This window comes from Thalassophryne amazonica, chromosome 6 (assembly GCF_902500255.1).
Source record: "Thalassophryne amazonica chromosome 6, fThaAma1.1, whole genome shotgun sequence".
NCBI lineage: Eukaryota > Metazoa > Chordata > Actinopteri > Batrachoidiformes > Batrachoididae > Thalassophryne > Thalassophryne amazonica.
In genome coordinates this window covers 21,547,858-21,569,202 of record NC_047108.1, presented here as the reverse complement: position 1 = coordinate 21,569,202, position 21,345 = coordinate 21,547,858, and the positions used below count along the sequence as shown (strand labels likewise).

The 21,345-nt window shown below is 42.1% G+C and overlaps 1 protein-coding gene across 1 annotated transcript in view; it reads left to right on the top strand.

Annotated features, from left to right (window-relative positions):
- The window catches only part of LOC117511950 (deoxyribonuclease-1-like 2), a 75,478-nt gene extending 55,801 nt beyond the window's left edge, over positions 1-19,677 (top strand). Inside the window, exons 6-9 of the mRNA XM_034171885.1 lie at positions 8,865-8,977; positions 15,670-15,827; positions 17,388-17,484; positions 18,897-19,677. Of these exons, the coding sequence (XP_034027776.1) occupies positions 8,865-8,977; positions 15,670-15,827; positions 17,388-17,484; positions 18,897-19,022 (494 nt within the window). The 3' untranslated portion in view covers positions 19,023-19,677. The remainder of the gene's footprint in view (positions 1-8,864; positions 8,978-15,669; positions 15,828-17,387; positions 17,485-18,896) is intronic.
- Positions 19,678-21,345: the final 1,668 nt, after the last annotated feature.

Genomic DNA, 21,345 nt, shown 5'->3' with positions numbered 1-21,345 from the left:
AACACCTGTGAAAATCAATGTTAATATTTGGTACAGTAGCCTTTGTTTGAAATTAAAAAGGTCAAACGTTTCCTGTAGTTCTTGACCAAGTTTTCACACACTGCAGCAGGGGTTTTGGTCCACTCCTCCATACAGATCTTCTCCAAATCTTCCAGTTTTGGAGTTTCAGCTATCTCCAAAGATTTTCTATTGAGTTCAGGTCTGGAGACTGGCCAGGCCACTCCAGGACCTTGAAATGCTTCTTACGGAGCCCCTCTTTAGTTGCCCTGGCTGTGTGTTTGGGGTCACTGTCATGCTGGAAGACCCAGCCATGACCCATCTTCAATGCTCTTACTTAGGGAAGGTGGTTGTTTGCCATAATCTCGCAATACATGACCCCATCCATCCTCCCTTAAATACGGTGCAGTCGTCCTGTCCCCTTTGCAGAAGAGCACCCCCAGAGTATGATGTTTCCACCCCCATGCTTCACGGTTGGGTTGTTCTCATCCTCTAAACATGGTAAGTGGAGTTGATTCCAAAAAGCTCTATTCTGGTCTCATCTGACCACATGACCTTCTCCCCTGCCTCTTCTGGATCATCCAGATGGTCACTGGTGAACTTCAAACGGGCCTGTACATGTGCTGGCTTGAGCAGGGGGACCTTGCTGCCCTGCAGGATTTTAAACCATGACAGCATCATGTGTTACTAATATAATCTTTGTGACTGTGGTCCCAGCTCTCTTCAGGTCATTGACCAGGTCCTCCTGTGTAGTTCTGAGCTTTCTCAGAATTATCCTTACCCCACAAAATGAGATCTTGCATGGAATCCCAGACCGAGGGAGATTGACAGTCATCTTGTGTTTCTTCCACTATCTAATAAATAATCATAACAGTTGTTGTCTTCTACCAAGCTGCTTGCCTGTTCTGTAGTCCATCCCAGCCTTGTGCAGGTCTACAGTTTTGTCTCTGGTGTCCTTAGACAGGTCTTTGGTCTAGGATATGGTGGACAGCTTGGAGTGTGATTGATTTAGTGTGTGAACAGGTGTCTTTTATATAGGTAACAAGTTCAAACACGTGTAATTAATACAGGTAAAGAGTGCAGAATAAGTGGGCTTCTTAAAGAAAAATTAACAGGTCTGTGTGAGCCAGAATTCATGCTGGTTGGTTGGTGTTCAAATACTTATTTGCAGCAGTAACACACACATAAATTATTAAAAAATCATACATTGTGATTTCCGGATTGTTTTTTTTTTTTAGATTATATCTCTCACAGTGGACATGCACCTAAGAAGAAAATTTCAGACCCCTCCATGATTTCTAAGTGGGAGAACTTGCAAAACCGCAGGGTGTTCAAATACTTATTTTCCTCACTGTATGTATGTACAGTATCTCAACAAAAATATAAACGCAACACTTTTGGTTTTGCTCCCATTTTGTATGAGATGAACTCAAAGATCTAAAACTTTTTCCACATACACAATATCACCATTTCCCTCAAATATTGTTCACAAACCAGTCTAAATCTGTGATAGTGAGCACTTCTCCTTTGCTGAGATAATCCATCCCACCTCACAGGTGTGCCATATCAAGATGCTGATTAGACACCATGATTAGTGCACAGGTGTGCCTTAGACTGTCCACAATAAAAGGCCACTCTGAAGGGTGCAGTTTTGTTTTATTGGGGGGATACCAGTCAGTATCTGGTGTGACCACCATTTGCCTCATGCAGTGCAACACATCTCCTTTGCATCATCCGTGAAGAGAACATCTCTCCAACGTGCCAAACATCAGCGAATGTGAGCATTTGCCCACTCAAGTCGGTTACGATGACGAACTGGAGTCAGGTCGAGACCCCGATGAGGACGATGAGCATGCAGATGAGCTTCCCTGAGACGGTTTCTGACAGTTTGTGCGGAAATTCTTTGGTTATGCAAATTGATTGTTTCAGCAGCTGTCCGAGTGGCTGGTCTCAGACGATCTTGGAGGTGAACATGCTGGGTGTGGAGGTCCTGGGCTGGTGTGGTTACACGTGGTCTGCGGTTGTGAGGCTGGTTGGATGTACTGCCAAATTCTCTGAAACGCCTTTGGAGACGGCTTATGGTAGAGAAATGAACATTCAATACACGAGCAACAGCTCTGGTTGACATTCCTGCTGTCAGCATGCCAATTGCATGCTCCCTCAAATCTTGCGACATCTGTGGCATTGTGCTGTGTGATAAAACTGCACCTTTCAGAGTGGCCTTTTATTGTGGGCAGTCTAAGGCACATCTGTGCACTAATCATGGTGTCTAATCAGCATCTTGGTATGGCACACCTGTGAGGTGGGATGGATTATCTCAGCAAAGGAGAAGTGCTCACTATCACAGATTTAGACTGGTTTGTGAACAATATTTGAGGGAAATGGTGATATTGTGTATATGGAAAAAGTTTTAGATCTTTGAGTTCATCTCATACAAAATGGGAGCAAAACCAAAAGTGTTGCGTTTATATTTTTGTTGAGTATATATATATATATGTATGTATGTATATGTATGTATATGTATGTATGTATATATATGTATATATATGTGTGTATGTATATATATGTGTGTATGTATATATATGTGTGTATGTATATATATGTGTGTATGTATATATATGTATATGTATGTATGTATATATATGTATATGTATACGTATATATATGTATTTAAGGATATGATTCCTTCTTTATGTTCTCTAATGCCATATACCAACACAGTGCAGAGTAGCTACCTAAACTCTGTAAGTGAGATAGAGTATCTCGTCAATAGTTTTACATCCTCATTGAAGACAACTTTGGATGCTGTAGCTCCTCTAAAAAAGAGAGCTTTAAATCAGAAGTGCCTGACTCCGTGGTATAACTCACAAACTCGTAGCTTAAAGCAGATAACCCGTAAGTTGGAGAGGAAATGGCGTCTCACTAATTTAGAAGATCTTCACTTAGCCTGGAAAAAGAGTCTGTTGCTCTATAAAAAAGCCCTCCGTAAAGCTAGGACATCTTTCTACTCATCACTAATTGAAGAAAATAAGAACAACCCCAGGTTTCTTTTCAGCACTGTAGCCAGGCTGACAAAGAGTCAGAGCTCTATTGAACTCAGTATTCCATTAACTTTAACTAGTAATGACTTCATGACTTTCTTTGCTAACAAAATTTTAACTATTAGAGAAAAAATTACTCATAACCATCCCAAAGACGTATCGTTATCTTTGGCTGCTTTCAGTGATGCCGGTATTTGGTTAGACTCTTTCTCTCCGATTGTTCTGTCTGAGTTATTTTCATTAGTTACTTCATCCAAACCATCAACATGTTTATTAGACCCCATTCCTACCAGGCTGCTCAAGGAAGCCCTACCATTATTTAATGCTTCGATCTTAAATATGATCAATCTATCTTTGTTAGTTGGCTATGTACCACAGGCTTTTAAGGTGGCAGTAATTAAACCATTACTTAAAAAGCCATCACTTGACCCAGCTATCTTAGCTAATTATAGGCCAATCTCCAACCTTCCTTTTCTCTCAAAAATTCTTGAAAGGGTAGTTGTAAAACAGCTAACTGATCATCTGCAGAGGAATGGTCTATTTGAAGAGTTTCAGTCAGGTTTTAGAATTCATCATAGTACAGAAACAGCATTAGTGAAGGTTACAAATGATCTTCTTATGGCCTCGGACAGTGGACTCATCTCTGTGCTTGTTCTGTTAGACCTCAGTGCTGCTTTTGATACTGTTGACCATAAAATTTTATTACAGAGATTAGAGCATGCCATAGGTATTAAAGGCACTGCGCTGCGGTGGTTTGAATCATATTTGTCTAATAGATTACAATTTGTTCATGTAAATGGGGAATCTTCTTCACAGACGAAAGTTAATTATGGAGTTCCACAAGGTTCTGTGCTAGGACCAATTTTATTCACTTTATACATGCTTCCCTTGGGCAGTATTATTAGACGGTATTGCTTAAATTTTCATTGTTACGCAGATGATACCCAGCTTTATCTATCCATGAAGCCAGAGGACACACACCAATTAGCTAAACTGCAGGATTGTCTTACAGACATAAAGACAGGGATGACCTCTAATTTCCTGCTTTTAAACTCAGATAAAACTGAGGTTATTGTACTTGGCCCCACAAATCTTAGAAACATGGTGTCTAACCAGATCCTTACTCTGGATGGCATTACCCTGACCTCTAGTAATACTGTGAGAAATCTTGGAGTCATTTTTGATCAGGATATGTCATTCAAAGCGCATATTAAACAAATATGTAGGACTGCTTTTTTGCATTTACGCAATATTTGTTGTGTGGGCCTCTGAAGAGGAGGTACTGCTGGCCCACCACCACCAGAGGGCGCCCTGCTTGGAGTGCGGGCTCCAAGCACAAGAGGGCGCCAGACCCAGAGGAGGTGACAGCTGTCACCCATTACTCCAGCTGTCACTCATCTACACCACCATATAAGCCGGACTGCAACTCCACCTCCCCGCCGAGAAATCAACTACCAGTACTAAGGTAATTTTCTCTGCTGACTTATACGTTGAAAAGTAATCTGAACTTCTGTTGCAGCCGTTTTCCTGGTGCTTTCCTTGTCTGGAGGATTGGCGTTTGGTGTGACAGTGACGGCTTCACCTCGCACCCCGTCCCAGATAAGTGGTTGATCAGGAGCTGCACGAGTGTGTGTGATTTGGAGGTGGAGGTGCTCCCTCCTAACGGTGTCTGGACTGTTAATCACTGAGTGTGCGGACTCACACTCACACATCATCTTTCTGTTTTCTGCCAGCAGTACCAGGGTCGACAGCCGAAGACAGAGGCCACCTGGGGACTCGGGACTTGGCGGCTCCGGTGTTCTTCAGGCCGTTGGTGGTGGAAGCCGTGTGGGACGCGGCTTCTCTCTCGTCGGGCGTCTTCTATCTTCGAGCCTGCCCACACGTCACCTGGTGTTTATTGACTGTGAACATTAAGACACGTTTCGTTGTGTAATATCACAACATTAAATTGTTACCTTTTGGCTTACTCATTGTCCGTTCATTTGCGCCCCCTGTTGTGGGTCCGTGCTACGACACCTTCACAACAATATCTCTAAAATCAGAAAGGTCTTGTCTCAGAGTGATGCTGAAAAACTAATTCATGCATTTATTTCCTCTAGGCTGGACTATTGTAATTCATTATTATCAGGTTGTCCTAAAAGTTCCCTAAAAAGCCTTCAGTTAATTCAAAATGCTGCAGCTAGAGTACTGACGGGGACTAGAAGGAGAGAGCATATCTCACCCATATTGGCCTCTCTTCATTGGCTTCCTGTTAATTCTAGAATAGAATTTAAAATTCTTCTTCTTACTTATAAGGTTTTGAATAATCAGGTCCCATCTTATCTTAGGGACCTCGTAGTACCATATCACCCCAATAGAGCGCTTTGCTCTCAGACTGCAGGCTTACTTGTAGTTCCTAGGGTTTGTAAGAGTAGAATGGGAGGCAGAGCCTTCAGCTTTCAGGCTCCTCTCCTGTGGAACCAGCTCCCAGTTCAGATCAGGGAGACAGACACCCTCTCTACTTTTAAGATTAGGCTTAAAACTTTCCTTTTTGCTAAAGCTTATAGTTAGGGCTGGATCAGGTGACCCGGAACCATCCCTTAGTTATGCTGCTATAGACGTAGACTGCTGGGGGGTTCCCATGATGCACTGTTTCTTTCTCTTTTTGCTCTGTATGCACCACTCTGCATTTAATCATTAGTGATCGATCTCTGCTCCCCTCCACAGCATGTCTTTTTCCTGGTTCTCTCCCTCAGCCCCAACCAGTCCCAGCAGAAGACTGCCCCTCCCTAAGCCTGGTTCTGCTGGAGGTTTCTTCCTGTTATAAGGGAGTTTTTCCTTCCCACTGTAGCCAAGTGCTTGCTCACAGGGGGTCGTTTTGACTGTTGGGGTTTTACATAATTATTGTATGGCCTTGCCTTACAATATAAAGCGCCTTGGGGCAACTGTTTGTTGTGATTTGGCGCTATATAAAAAAATTGATTGATTGATTGATTTATGCGTGAGTTTTTCCACGCCTGTCGGTTGCGTCATTTGCCTGTGGGCAGGCTTTGAGTGAGCACTGGTCCACCCCTCCCGTCGGATTTCTTTTGTCTGAGAACTAGCTGAGAGACTGCCGCTTTGCTCCATGAAATTTTTTTCAGAAACTGTTACAGACAGGCAGTTGGAAACCATTTGATAGATTCAGTTTGATATCGGTGAAGATTCTGTCGGCGTCACAAGGATTAAGGAGTGTTAAAACCTTTTTAAAGACAGCCCACAGCGGCGGAGGGTGCGCTGCGCACCGAGCTGCCATTCAACAGGCTGGATCGACCAGATCATTTCTAAACTGAATGCTGTGTTGATCCGGGACATCATTCTACCACAGAAATGGCAACATAGCTGGACATAGCACTTTTGCGGCACATTCCACTGTTACAGGAGATTTTGTAATGAAAGACGTGCGGAGGATTTCGCGCGTCGGCACGAAGCAGCTCAGGACGCGCAGCAAAAAAACACCTCCGTCTTGGAAGTCTCACAGGACATGTTGTGCCATGTCCAGCTGTTACACAATTTCTCGGATACTCACTCGACTGAAAGCCATCGAAAGCTGTCTGAATCTTCTGAATGGTTTCCAACACGGAGGTGTTTTTTTTTTTTTTTTTGCTGCACGTCCTGAGCTGCTTCGTGCCGACGCGCGAAATCCTCTCTTTCCATGACAAAAACTCCTGTAACAGTGGAATGTGCCTTTCATTTCCAAACTGGACGCTGTGTTTTATCCGGGACGTCCTCTGACTAGCACAGGAATTGCGGAAGACGTGGACATCAGCACTTTTTTGGCACATTGAGACAGACGTGAGGAGGAATTCTGCGCGTCGCGGTGGAGCCGCATGGCGCAAAGCAACGCCGTGATGAAGCCTCACAGGATATGTTCTGGCATGTCCAGGCTCATCCACAATTTCTCGGTTAGTCACACGACTGAAAACCCACCGACAGCCGTCTGAAAGCCATCTCAAAGGTGTCCTGTGAGACCAACATGGAGGTGGTTTTGTCCCGCGCCATGAACGGCACGGTGGCGCATCCGTCCGCTTTTCTTTCCATGAAAAAAAACTCCTTTAACAGTGGAATGTGCCAAAAAAGTGCTGATGTCAATGCCTTTTTCCTTTTTTTGTGGAAGTCAGACAACGTCCCGGATCAACAAAGCCTTCACGTTGGAAATGATCTGGTTGATTCAGCCTGTCGATTGGCCCTTGGAGCGCGGCGTGCTCTCAGCAGTTGTGGGCCGTCCTTAAAGCGGCAGTAACACTCCTTAATCTGTGTAATCCCCACAAAATCGTCCCTGAAAGCCATATTAATTTTCTGAACGGTGTCCACCTGGAGGTCTCTCTCAGTTTCTGGAAAAAAAATTGATGCAGCAGAGCTCCAAATCGTTCAGACATTTATTCGCAATAAAAAAACGACGAGAGGGGTGGACCAGTGCTCACACAAAGCCTGCTCACAGGCGAATGACGCAACCGACAGGCGTGAAAAAACTCACACATGCGCACAAAGGTTCAAGCTTGGCTGATGCTATGGTTTTTGCAAAAAATAATATGGTTTTTGCAAAAAATAAAAAGGTCCGATACTTTTTGGACAGACCTTGTATATGTATGTATGTGTGTGTGTGTGTATTCATACATTTTAACAGCCTGAATCCACCAGACCAGTTAGAACCGAACCCTGGGTTCCTGGACAGTCGCTTCTGTGTTTCTTCTCACTGGTTTTATTTTTTCCGCGGCTTAGTCATTTTGATGCCAGTGAGTCCAACTTTACACTTTGTGTTTGTCCGTTTGTCTGCAAAATCGCTTTTTTGCGCGTTAAACTGTTTGATTTCAAAATGAACCAAAAATCAGATCGTTGTTAGTTTGCAGTCATCATAATAACTTCAGTCACAGTTTGTTTAAATGTTGAGCTGCATAGAGAAAACCAAAAGAAAAAAAATACAGAAGAGGAGGTTTTTTTGTAATGTGATGAGTTCAAACACAGGACGAGCTCATGTGATCCATCTGTCACCTGTACTGGACACAATTCTGAGCCAAACCACATCTGATCCTTGAGGATAAATGCTGCAAAGTGAAAATGTTTCAAACGGATTGTCATCCATCACACAAACTCACACATACAGCCGTCTGAATTCCACTTATTAATAGTTGTCATTGTGCATCAAAATAATTCTTGAGTAATTTTAGTCCCGGCAAGACTCACGGCAGCGTGGGCCGGTGGGGAACACGGACCATTTGTGTGAATCCGGTCTATACCGCGTGCTCTGGAGGACATAGGAAAGCAACATCAAGTAACGTCTACTCAAAACTGTTTGAATGTGTTTGTGGCACAAAAAGGACATTTATGTCAAATATTTTCAGCGAATATCTTCATGATATAAAAATCAGAGTTCTTTACTGCAGAAACCTGAACTAACTGGAGCCATTAAAAGTTTTAAAACAAACAAAAAAAAACAACCTATGGTGGTGCGTCATCAAAGAATGGGCTCACTTTGGACTCATTCCTTCGTGAGAGGTTCTGTGAACGTTTAGAGGAGACCAGCTTGTTTTCTCCTCGTCAAACTAAAATGATGTTTGAAGATGAAAAGTGGGTACATGATGCATTTCATTAATGTTCATATATAGTGGGTTTTCATTAGTTTCAAAAGGCAGAACGTCTGAAACTGAATGTCTGAAACTGCTGCACAGTAAAGACATCACTCCAGTCTCTCCTTACTTCCTTCTTTTCTACTTTCAATCTTTCCCTCCTCTTTCTATCTTTCCTTTTCATTCTATCATCTTTGCTGTGCTGTCCCGTCTTACATCCTTCCACCTGTCTGTCCTGCAGAGATTCAGGTCTTTGCTCTCGTCCCTCTGCACGCTGATCCGGCTCATGCCGTCCAGGAGATCGATAAACTTCTTGACGTCTGCCGGGAAGTCCAACAGAATTTCAACACTTCGGTGAGAAAAGACTCAAAGTTGAACTGTTTACTCATATACATATAAATACACACAGTGGGGCAAATAAGTATTTCATCGACTGTTGATTTTTTTTATTTTTTTTTTAATAAATGGACTACATTTATATAGTGCTTTTCCATCTGCATCAGATACTTAAAGCGCTTTACAAATGCCTCACATTCACCCCGATGTGAGGGTGCTGCCATACAAGGCGCTCGCAACACACAGGAATAGGGGATTAAAGACCAAGTTTTTCCACCTACAAAGAATGTAGATGTCTGTCATTTTTATCATAGGTACACTTCAGCTGTGAGAGACAGAATCTAAAACAAAATCCAGAAAATCACATTGTATGATTTTTAAAATAATTGCATTTTATTACATGAAATAAGTATTTGATCCAGTAGAAAAACAGACCTTAATATTTGGTACAGAAACCTTTGTTTGCAGTTCCAGAGGTCAGGTGTTTCCTGTGGTTCTTGACCATTTTGGTCCACTCCTCCATACAGATCTTCTCCAGATCTTTCAGGTTTGGAGTTTCAGCTCCCTCCAAAGATTTTCTATTAAGTTCAGGTCTGGAGACTGGCTTGGCCACTCCAGGACCTTGAAATGCTTCTTACGGAGCCCCTCCTTAGTTCCCCTGACTGTGTGTTTGGGGTCATTGTCATGCTGGAAGACCCAGCCATGACCCATCTTCAATGTTATTACTGAGGGAAGGACGTTGTTTGCCAAAATCTCAAGATACATGACCCCATCCATCCTCCTTTCAATACAGTGCAGTTGTCCTGTGCCCTTTGCAGAAAAGGACCCCCAAAAATTATGTTTCTACCCCATGGTTGGGATGGTGTTCTTGGTGTTGTTCTCATCCTCCAAACATGGCGAGTGGAATTGATGTCAAAAAGCTTTATTTTGGTCTCATCTGACCACATGACCTCCAATCCTGTTTGTGATATTCATGCACAGGATATCAAGGCATAGTCAAGGGGAGGAGGGTTTCCAGTATGGTGGGCTCAGGGTGTCATCACTGCTTTTTGTAGATGATGTGGTCCTGTTGGCTTCATCAGCCTGTGACCTCCAACACTCACTGGATTGGTTCGCAGCTGGGTGTGAAGCGGCTGGGATGAGGATCAGCACATCTAAATCTGAGGCCATCATTCTCAGCAGGAAACCGTTGCCTGCTCCTTGTAGGGAATGCGGTCTTGCCCCAAGTGAAGGAGTTCAAGTACCTCGGGGACTCGTTCACAAGTGAGGGGACAACCAGAGAGAAAGGAAGAGGGTTGGAAGAAAAAAAAAGATAATTTCTCTTCACACCATACAGACCTGTCAGTCATTTCAGTTGAGTCTTGCACAGGCAGACAGTTGTGACTTATGGTTTTAATTTTAAACAAACTAATTGTGGACAAGTTATTGAAATTAACATCACGGCTGTCGTTTTACAAAGTGAAAATATCAGCTATATGTTTTAGTTTTAAAGTAATGCACTAATTTTGAAGGTTTTAGTGTTTAGACACACATGCTGCATTGCATTATGGGTACATTAGTTTCCTGATGTCAGTGGTTGGTTGGTCAATGTAACACATGTTGCTGAAATGTGTGGTGGGTTATACAAATAAATCTGTATTTGTAATTTTCAATTCAATGTATTTTCATTTATATAGCGCCAAATCACAACAGAGTTGCCTCAAGGTGCTTCACACAGGTAAGGTCTAACCTTACCAACCCCCAGAGCAACAGTGGTAAGGAAAAACTCCCTCTGAGGAAGAAACCTCAAGCAGACTAGACTCAAAGGGGTGACCCTCTGCTTGGGCCATGCTACAAACATGAATTACAGAACAATTCACGGATGAATATACAAGAAATGCTGTTGGTGCACAGGACAGGAGGGTCGCCAACACAAATACAACTCCCATCTCTGGATGGAGCTGCACCTTAAACAGAGAGGAAAAAACAATCAGGCAACAGAAACACAAAAAATACTGTATAATCTGCCAGCATTAATCAACAAGAAAAAGAGAAGAAATAATACTAAGGTGATCGCTGGCCACTAGCCCTAAGTTTCACTAAAAGACCCAGAATTTAGGTAAAGTTGAGGCCATGACATGCTCCGTTTACTAAAAAATGAATTAAAAGAGTAAAAAGCGTAAAACAAAACTGCACCAGTATGCTAGCCATATGAAAGGGAAAAGAAGTGCGTCTTAAGTCTGGATTTGAAAGTCTCCACAGAATCTGACTGTTTTATTGACGCAGGGAGACCATTTCACAGAACAGGGGCACAATAAGAGAAAGCTCTATGACCCGCAGACTTCTTATTCACCCTAGGGACACAAAGTAGTCCTGCACACTGAGAACGTAAAGGCTGGGTCGGTACGTAAGGTTTAATTAGGTCAGCTAGGTAGGGAGGTGCCAGTCCATGAATAATTTTATAGGTTAGTAGCAGAACCTTAAAATCTGATCTCACTGGGACAGGAAGCCAGTGAAGGGATGCCAAAATGGGTGTAATGTGGTTGTACTTTCTGCTTCGTGTCAAAAGTCTGGCTGCAGCATTTTGAACCAATTGGAGAGCCCTAATGCTAGACTGTGGTAAACCAAAAAATAGAACATTGCAGTAGTCCAATCTAGAAGAGATAAGCACATGGATCAGGGTCTCAGTGTCAGCCATAGACAGGATGGGATGAATCTTCGCTGTATTTCGCAGGTGGAAGAAAGCAGTCCTAGTAATATTTCTAATGTGGAGGCCAAAGGAAAATGAAGCATCAAAAATTAGCCCAAGGTTCCTCACTTTGTCAATGTGATGTATGACACACAAGCCTAGGCTGAGCGTTAACTGGTCAAATTGATGCCGATGTCTCACTGGACCAAGAACCATCATTTCAGTCTTATCAGAGTTTAAAAGTAGGAAGTTTCTAGACATCCAGCTTCTAACTGCTGCAAGGCATTCTTCTAAGGATTTTATGTGAACAAGATTACCAGCAGTTATCGGCATGTAGAACTGAGTATCATCTGCATAGCAGTGAAAGGTAATCCCAGAAGCAGAAGATCATTCAACACTTTAGTGAGCCGTCTCTGTGGAATGATATTTTCTAAAAGCAGACTGCAGTGGCTCAGAGATTATTCTCAGTAAGATAGTCTACGAGCTGCCGTGACACCACTTTTTCCAGAATTTTAGAGCAAAATGATAGATTTGATATCGGTTGATAGTTTTTCAATACACTAGGGACAAGATTAGGTTTCTTAAGTAATTTTTTTAATCACTGCAGATTTGAAACATTTAGGAACAGATCCAGAAGTTAAAGAAAGATTAATCATTTCCAGCACAGTTGGCCCAAGAGTGGGCCACAGGTCCTTAAACAGTTTTGTTGGATCAAATAAACAGGTTGTGCTTTTTGTTGACATTGAGTTTCATCAGCATGTCTAGTGAGATACTATCAAATTCTGTAAGTCTAGTTAATACCTCAGTAGTGGCGCCCACCTCAATAGCATGGTGTAGTGGTTGGGTTAAGGCATGCCAGGATATGTTTAACCTAATGTCTTCTATTTTCTTCTCAAAGTAATCCAGGAAATCTTGTGCTGTAAAAGGAGAGCGAACTACAGATGGTTGTCCCTGAATAAGTGTTGCCACCGTGTCGAACAAGAACATTGAGTTATGCTTGTTTGTGTTGATAAAATCAGAGTAATAGGTCTCCTTTGTAGCCAATAATGCATGCTTATAGTCTAGCTATATAGATAGCATCATGCCACGCAAGGTGGAATACTTCTAATTTTGAACGACACCATTTCCGTTCTAGATGTCTTGCTTTATGCTTGAGGTCACGCAGGTAATTATTGAACTAAGGTGACTGTGATTTTGGGGAGTGCGGTTTTAACACAGGTGGTGCAATCATGTCGAATGTAGTTTTGAGCACTGAGTTTAAACTATCCACAAGTCTGTCTACTGACTGGGTATTTTCAAATGTGAAGCTAAGACATCAGGCAGTCTAGCTTCGAGTTCAGTCTTAGTTGAGAAGTTGATGCATCGCCGTAATGATATGTAAGGTTGTTGTTCCACTAAACACGGCAGCGAAACTGTAAACTTAATAAGTGAGTGATCAGAGACCACTGATGTAAGAGGCATGATGTCAATATTCGTGACAACAATACCACGTGCGAGAACCAGATCCAGGGTATTTCCACTGTGTGTCGAATCCAGAATGCATTGCTGAAATCCTTGCTGAAATCCTAATGCATCCACAATTTCCATAAATGATTTGCAGAGGGGATCAGAAGGCTTATTTATATGAACGTTAAAGTTGCCAATAATCAGAATGTTATCTGCACTAGTTGACAAGTTAGAGATGAACGCACCAAATTCATCTAACAATTCAGAATATGGGCCAGGAGGTCTATATACAGTGACAAAGTAATACGGCTGATTTTTATTCTTCTGACCTTGACAGTGCGTAATATCTTGAGCAGAGCAGAGAATCAAATGCTCAAACGAGTTATATTTGTGACCCCCCCAACAGCTAATAAGCTAAACCGAGATTCATAAATAAGACCAACACCCCTGCTTTGCTTCGCATCACGAGGGACGTGACTAAATGTATATGCTGGTGGGCAGGCCTCATTTAAGGGGAGGACAGCTGTAGGATGAAGCCAGGTTTCATATAATCATATCTAAGTGATGATCAATAATTAGATCATTGATCAGCAATGATTTTGAGGACAGTGATCTTATGTTAATGAGACCCAGTCTAAGGACCTCAGTGGGGTTGACAGTTGACCTGTTTGGGTTTAGAGGTGGTTCCAGAGTAGCATATATAAAATGCCTAAAAGTAGGTTTAGGTTTGAGACATTCCACGCGTGTTGCAGGTAGCAGACATGAAATCTTTGCTATGGCTGGAACAACCACTGAGCCATCCTCAATTTCAACATGTCATTAAATATTATAAATGTCATTTTTTAATTTGTAAAAAAAAATAAAAAGGCAATTTGAAAGCTGAAAATTGTGTTTAAGTGATTCAGCACTTTTAGCGAATGTGTGGCTGCTCACACTGCTATGAACACTGCCATGGCAGTGTGAGCAGCCACCACTGATCGCTATATATTACTGGATAGCTCATTGGCCCACACACTCCGTACAATCTGCTTAAGCAAAGTGGCGGCCATCTTACCACTCCCAACTTATGTGGCCCCCACATAGACACCTTATTCGAATGTCAACAATTTACAGTAATAACTGAGCTGATTCTCTCATTTACTTATTTTTGTTCTTCGGATAATGTAAGATTGATCCCTCCTAATCTATGCCTGCCATGATTAGCTATTTGATTTATTTTCTTTATTTCTTTTATTATTTTTGACACTTTCTTCCCTTCTGTTCTCTGTTACTCATATAGCACTGGGACGAATACTCAGTTCTAAAAATGATCATTCCTTAATCAAAGTTTAGACAAGTTTTGTGGGTGTGGGTGTGTGTCTATATATATATATATATATATATATATATATATATATATATATATATATATATATATATATATATATATACATACATGAGGGTAGGCTGAAAAGTTCTAAGGCTCACTATAATGCAGTTAATGCATTACTCCTTCATGGGGAGCCTTAGAACTTTTCAGCCTACCCTCATATGTGTATATGTATGCATATGTACGCGTGTATGTGTATGTATGTATGTATAATATGTATAATATGTATGTATTAGTACCATATCATGAGCAAAAGTGGATGGATAACAAAAGTCATGTTGGATAATACAGAAATAGTAGATAAAAGAATAAAACACCACTTAACTACGTAGCTACAGGACAGTTAATTTTCTCTGCAATTACAACATTTATTACACACAGCTCTATGAGCTTCAGCTTAATCTAAGTAATAAAGCTTGTCACAACATTTCAGTCATACTCACCAGTGAAATGTTCGTCCACAGCCTTTGAACTGATTTGTGCAGTTTATAGCTGCAAAGGTATTTTTGAACAAAATTGCCAAAAATAAAGTTGCATGCGCCTCATTAAAGATGAATAGAAAAGGGCGTTCAGGAGCAGTTCATTGGAGTGGTAATATGGCGGCCAGTTTGCTTAAAAAATATTGGCCAATGAGCGATCCAGTGTTATATAGAGAACAGTGGCAGCCACAGATTCGCAAAAAGTGCTGAATCCATGTAACAAACAGAATTTTCAGTTTTCAAATTGCCTTTTTTTTTCCCCCTCTCTCTCTGATCACCAGGTCTCTTTTGCTGAAAGAAGGTTGATCTGAGACAGAAGCTCTGATTCATTGTTGTGTCACTAGCTGCTGTGTACTGAAGTCATTACTGGAAGTTATCGGTTTAGCTTTTATCTGTAACTCCCGCTATTTTTTTTTTTTCCTTTTTTCTGGGGGGATTTATCATTTAGCTTGAACAAACCTGAATTTTTATTTTGTCCTAAAAAAAATAAAATGGCAAATAAAATAAAAGCTGAAGGTGGCAGTAACTTTTCACATCTCTCTCTCTCTCTGTGTCTGTCTTTTCCTCTGTGTGTCTCTCTCTCCCCCTCTCTGTCTCTCTGTGTCTCTGTCTCTCCCTCTCTGTCTCACTCTCTCTTTCTCTGTCTCTGCCTCTCTCGCTGTCTCTGTCTCTCTTTCTGTCTGTCTCTCTTTCTCTGTGTCTTTGTCTGTCTCTTTCTCTCTCTCTTCCGGTTTGTGCATTACTGTAGAACCTGATGCTTCTGGGAGATTTCCATGCAGGCTGCGCCCACATGACCCGGCCTGACAAGAAACGCATTCGGCTCTTCAGTGACCCCAAATTCTTCTGGCTGATAGGAGATCGAACAGACAGCACCGTGGATGAGAAGACCAGCTGTCCATATGACAGGTACCGAGCAGAAAAGACTGAAAGAACAAAACTGTCCCGTCAGCTCAGGCAGCAGACGCTGCTTTGAGAATAATGATAATAATAATAACCACACAGTCAGCTGTTCCCAAGTCATCGTAATCAGCAATGTGTAGAACTTTATCCACATGAGACCCAGTGCCATTGTTATTACACTCAACAAAAATATAAACGCAACACTTTTGGTTTTGCTCCCATTTTGTATGAGATGAACTCAAAGATCTAAAACTTTTTCCACATATACAATATCACCATTTCTCTCAAATACTGTGCACAAACCAGTCTAAATCTGTGATAGTGAGCACTTCTCCTTTGCTGAGATAATCCATCCCACCTCACAGGTGTGCCATATCAAGATGCTGATTAGACACCATGATTAGTGCACAGGTGTGCCTTAGACTGCCCACAATAAAAGGCCACTCTGAAAGGTGCAGTTTTATCACACAGCACAATGCCACAGATGTCGCAAGATTTGAGGGAGCGTGCAATTGGCATGCTGACAGCAGGAATGTCAACCAGAAATGTTGCTCGTGTATTGAATGTTCATTTCTCTACCATAAGCCGTCTCCAAAGGCGTTTCAGAGAATTTGGCAGTACATCCAACCAGCCTCACAACCGCAGACCACGTGTAACCACACCAGCCCAGGACCTCCACATCCAGCATGTTCACCTCCAAGATCATCTGAGACCAGCCACTCGGACAGCTGCAGAAACAATAGGTTTGCATAACCAAAGAATTTCTGCACAAACTGTCAGAAACTGTCTCAGGGAAGCTCATCTGCATGCTCGTCGTCCTCATCGGGGTCTCGACCTGACTCCAGTTCGTCGTCGTAACCGATTTGAGTGGGCAAATGCTCACATTCGCTGCCGTTTGGCACTTTGGAGAGGTGTTCTCTTCACGGATGATGCGAAGGAGATGTGTTGCACTGCATGAGGCAAATGGTGGTCACACCAGATACTGACTGGTATCCCCCCCCCAATAAAACAAAACTGCACCTTTCAGAGTGGCCTTTTATTGTGGGCAGTCTAAGGCACACCTGTGCACTAATCATGGTGTCTAATCAGCATCTTGATATGGCACACCTGTGAGGTGGGATGGATTATCTCAGCAAAGGAGAAGTGCTCACTATCACAGATTTAGACTGGTTTGTGCACAGTATTTGAGGGAAATGGTGATATTGTGTATGCGGAAAAAGTTTTAGATCGTTGAGTTAATCTCATACAAAATGGGAGCAAAACCAAAAGTGTTGCGTTTATATTTTTGTTGAGTATATATTATATATATTGATATGGTTTTATAGCGAGCAGGGCTCCGCCCACAGCTCATTTACACCGACACCTGCTCAGCCAATGAGGAGCTGGGAAACACCAAAGATAAATCATCAGGTGTGAGGCGATGGACACAGACAGACTCACTGACCTTTCAGCCAGCAGACAACATGAATCTGTTGGATTTTTATTTATGTTTGAGTTTTTATTTGAATTTGTCCAACACAGGAAGGTCTTCATAAATAAAATGTTTTTTGTTCTTCTGTGTATCAGGATTGTAGTTTACGGGAAAACCTTCTTGAAGTCCATCAAAGCCTTCTCTACCAAAGTCTACAATTACGCCAAGGAATTCAAGGTGCCCAAAAACCAGGTCTGTCTGACAGTGTCTGTTGCTGCGTGTGCCTGCACCCATCTGTCGCTGTGTGCTTTTGTCTGTACCTGTCCCCGTCTGTCTGCTCATGTCTGTTGCTGTGTGTTTGTGTCTGTCAGTGTGTTTTTTTTTTTTCCCTTTCTTTCCTGTATGTGCTTGTCTTTTTGCCTATATGTATGTGCGTCTGTCTGTCCTTGTTTGTTTGTGGTTGTCTGTCTGTGACTGAGTTTCCCGGTCGATGAGTTGAGTGCCTTAATAGAGAGAGTGGCGACATGACAAGTAAAACAAATAAATCGGTCACGGCCAACTTGGGTTCAAAACAGCGTTCGCTGTTAATGTGTCTGCATGTAAATCAGCTATTTTATTCATTTATTTGCTGAAAATGCCGGGTTGTTGTGCATTTGGAGGCACAAATAGACACAACAAGGGCTTCAAGATGTACAGATTCCCTTCAGATCTGAACAGAAGAAACATTTGGGAAAATAAAGTCAGCCGTGTGGGATGGAAGCGACTTCATCATCAAAGCTTTGAGAGGTAAATTTATTGTTCAGTTCCATGTAGAGTAGAACTCACCTAAACCATCATCGTATAAACCAGATATTCACAGTCACCGTATGTAACAGATTTTGTATAATGAATTTTTCACTCGCATCAGATAAAATATTTCGTCCGATCATATGTATTTCCATTAAACCCCGAGCAGTCTGGACGTGGACAGTAACAGAGGTACAAATTAAAGTTCAGCTCTGACACTCGCCGATTTCAGGAAAGTGGGACCGGAGTCATTTCTGTGATTAAAAGTCCGACCGTTTATTTTTTTCCACACCGTGTTCAGACTTGGACTCACAGCCTGACGTGCACCTGTTGAATCAAACACAGAAGGCTGTGATTTGACACTTTTCTGCTTTCAATCCTTCGTCTGCCATCATATTATCATAGTTTTTACAGCACGCACACTGATTACAAATGGATTAGAAAAGTTCACAACTTTACAGCACAAAGTCGGTAAAAGATGAATTTGTACATCTTACTTTGATTTGGAGGTGATGATTGTAGAAAGAAAAGTTTGTTGAGGGTCAAATTAGTCCAGAATAAAGCAGAATCCAGAGACGGAGAACTTAAAAACTGTCACACGCTTCATTGCATGACACAGAGTTAATGAGCTGCAGTTGCATAAATCAGGCTTTAAATTAATTAAATAAATCATCATAAATTGTAAATTTGATAGTTTAGCTATTTTTATATTTATTTTGATAGCACCTGTACCTGGATGTGTTGCTGAATGTGGTTAAATGATTTAAAACATGTTGAAAACATTAAAGGCACACTATCGATGAGATGGTCGACTCGGCGCTCTGTTGTTTTTGTCTATGACTGAGTTTGCTCTGAGCTCTGTTGCTTCTGTCTGTCAGGTCATGCAGTTGAGTCAGCATTTCCCTGTGATGACTGTTCTGAAGAGCTCCGCCCACCTCTACCAGGCCACCCCGCTTCTGCTGGTCCTGTCTGTGGTCCTGTGGGCTGCTCAGTTGTCTCTGTAACCAGAATGTCGCCTCGAACCGAGCCGCGGTTCTGATCTGCTTCTGGAGGATTTTACTCAGTGCCAAAGTCTGATGAATTTTCAGAAGAAAGTCAGTAAACCACACCAGAAGCCAAACTAAAGATTTAGAATTTTTCTCATCACAAAGGTTCTGATGAAATTTAATTGTATTAATTAAAGTAGGACACGCCCCCTCTTGGGCGGGGCCAGATGACGTGTTTGTTTGGTGTCATTTATTTTGCTCTTGATTTATAATTTTTATTTTTTTTAAACCAGTATTTCCTGAAGCTTTAAGTACAAAGTAATCAGAATTTAACACAGAATTTCTGACTTCATTCTGACTTTTTTGGGGGTCTGTTTTATCTTTGTTTCCATTTTTGTCAAAGATTGTAATTATTATTATTGTAATGTTTTTTTGTTGAACATAACTCTGTGTGGGCTGGGAATTGGACCACTGCCTCTGCGGTGTTGGTGCCTTGCCTGTGGGCAGGTGGCACAGCTGTGACGGGTGATAAGCTTTTTATTTGTCTTTCACAGCTCATCCAGGTGGTGAATAATTTGCTTCATTTTGTGAGATTTTTTTATATAAAGTTTTTCATTTGTATTAGGATTTATGTTTTCATACACGCAAACATTTTCATAAATTATAATTTTAACTTTGTCTGTTGACTGTTTTAAATCTCTGAACTGTAAAATCAGACTTTTTTTTTTTATCTTTTCTGTTAACTGACATTCGGCCCATCAGCTGACTACACTTTGTCCCAAAAGATGGTGCTCCACATCTGGGTTTTTTTAGTTTGTTTTGGCGTGATGGTTCCCCCAGAGCTCCGGGATACGGTTGTGATTTGTTGGTGCAGAAGGTCAAAGGTCATTCTTCTGGCCCTAGTTTCTCTGTAGCCCAAATCCAATAAATGTCTGTAGGTGTTACGTTGTCCACAACATACAATGCTTCTGGAATATTCGGCACTGACCACAGAAATCAAATGAATGTGATCAAAGAGAGTCTGAGTCCGGACGTTCATGCACGCGGCACGCCATCAGATCGCAGCTCAAGTCTCTCGTGACTTTTGTTAAACTGCAGCTGAACTTTTGCATCTGATTGGAAAATTATTCTAGATTTTTATCTAGAATAATTCTAGACGTTGGGCCGTCTCCCCTCATCTGCCGTCAAGACCTCGCCAAGACAACAGAAGCAAAGTCTCAAAAGTAAGATTTGTCCTAAAACTGTTACACTTGCGTAAAAGTTGATTTGGTAGTGTTGTTTGTCAAAGATAAGAAAAATAAAACTTCAAGGTTGTACAAATAAAGAACTAATTGTATTTTATTCACAAGCCAACATTCCTTCTGGGCCAGACTGTGGTAAACAACAGAAATATTCAGTAGAAATCTGACCCTTCACGTCCGTGATTGTGATCTTTGAGCAAATGAACCCTTTATGGGCAGTTATTGGGTCAAACTTCATCCACAGAAAAAAGTTTAGCTGAAATCTGCCAAAGAACTATGGACTGCTCTTACACTATGAGTCTCATGAATTCCAGTATAGTTATCTGTTTTAAGTATTGATCATATCAACATTTTGAGGAAGTCGGCCATCTTCGCTTGTTGCAGGGGTGAGGTCTGGCAACACCGGGTCTGATAGTGGCATAAGAAAGGCTTAAAAGGGTGAAAGGTGCCAGCATACATCAAGGCCTCCATAATCATCCCCATCCCAAAAAACAAAGAACTTCAGGACTTAATGACTACAGACCTGTCGCCCCGACCTCTGTGGTGATGAAGACCTTCGAGCGCCTTGTCCTCACAAACTTCAAGGCCATCTCTGACCCTCACTTGGATCCCCTGCAGTTTGCCTACAGAGCCAACAGGTTGGTAGACGAAGCTGTCAACACGGCCCTCCACCTCATCCTCCAGCGTCTTGACTCCCCAGGAACCTGTACCAGGATTCTGTTTGTGGACTTCAGCTCTGCTTTCAATACAATCATCCCGGCCCTGCTGCAGGACAAGCTCTCTCACCTTGGTGTGCCCGACTCCACCTGTAGGTGGATCACTGACTTCCTGTCCAATAGGAGGCAGCACGTGAAGTTGGGAGGACATGTCTCCAACCCATGGTCCATCAGCACCAGATCCCCCCCAAGGCTGTGTTCTTTCGCTCCTACTCTTGTCCCTGTACACCAACATCTGCGCGCCCATTCACCAGTTCATAAAACCTCCTGAAGTTTGTGGATGATACAACCCTCATTGGACTCATCTCTGATAGGGACAAGTCTGCCTACAGACGTGAGATCAACCACCCGGTGTCCTGGTGCAGACAGAACAAGCGGCAGCTC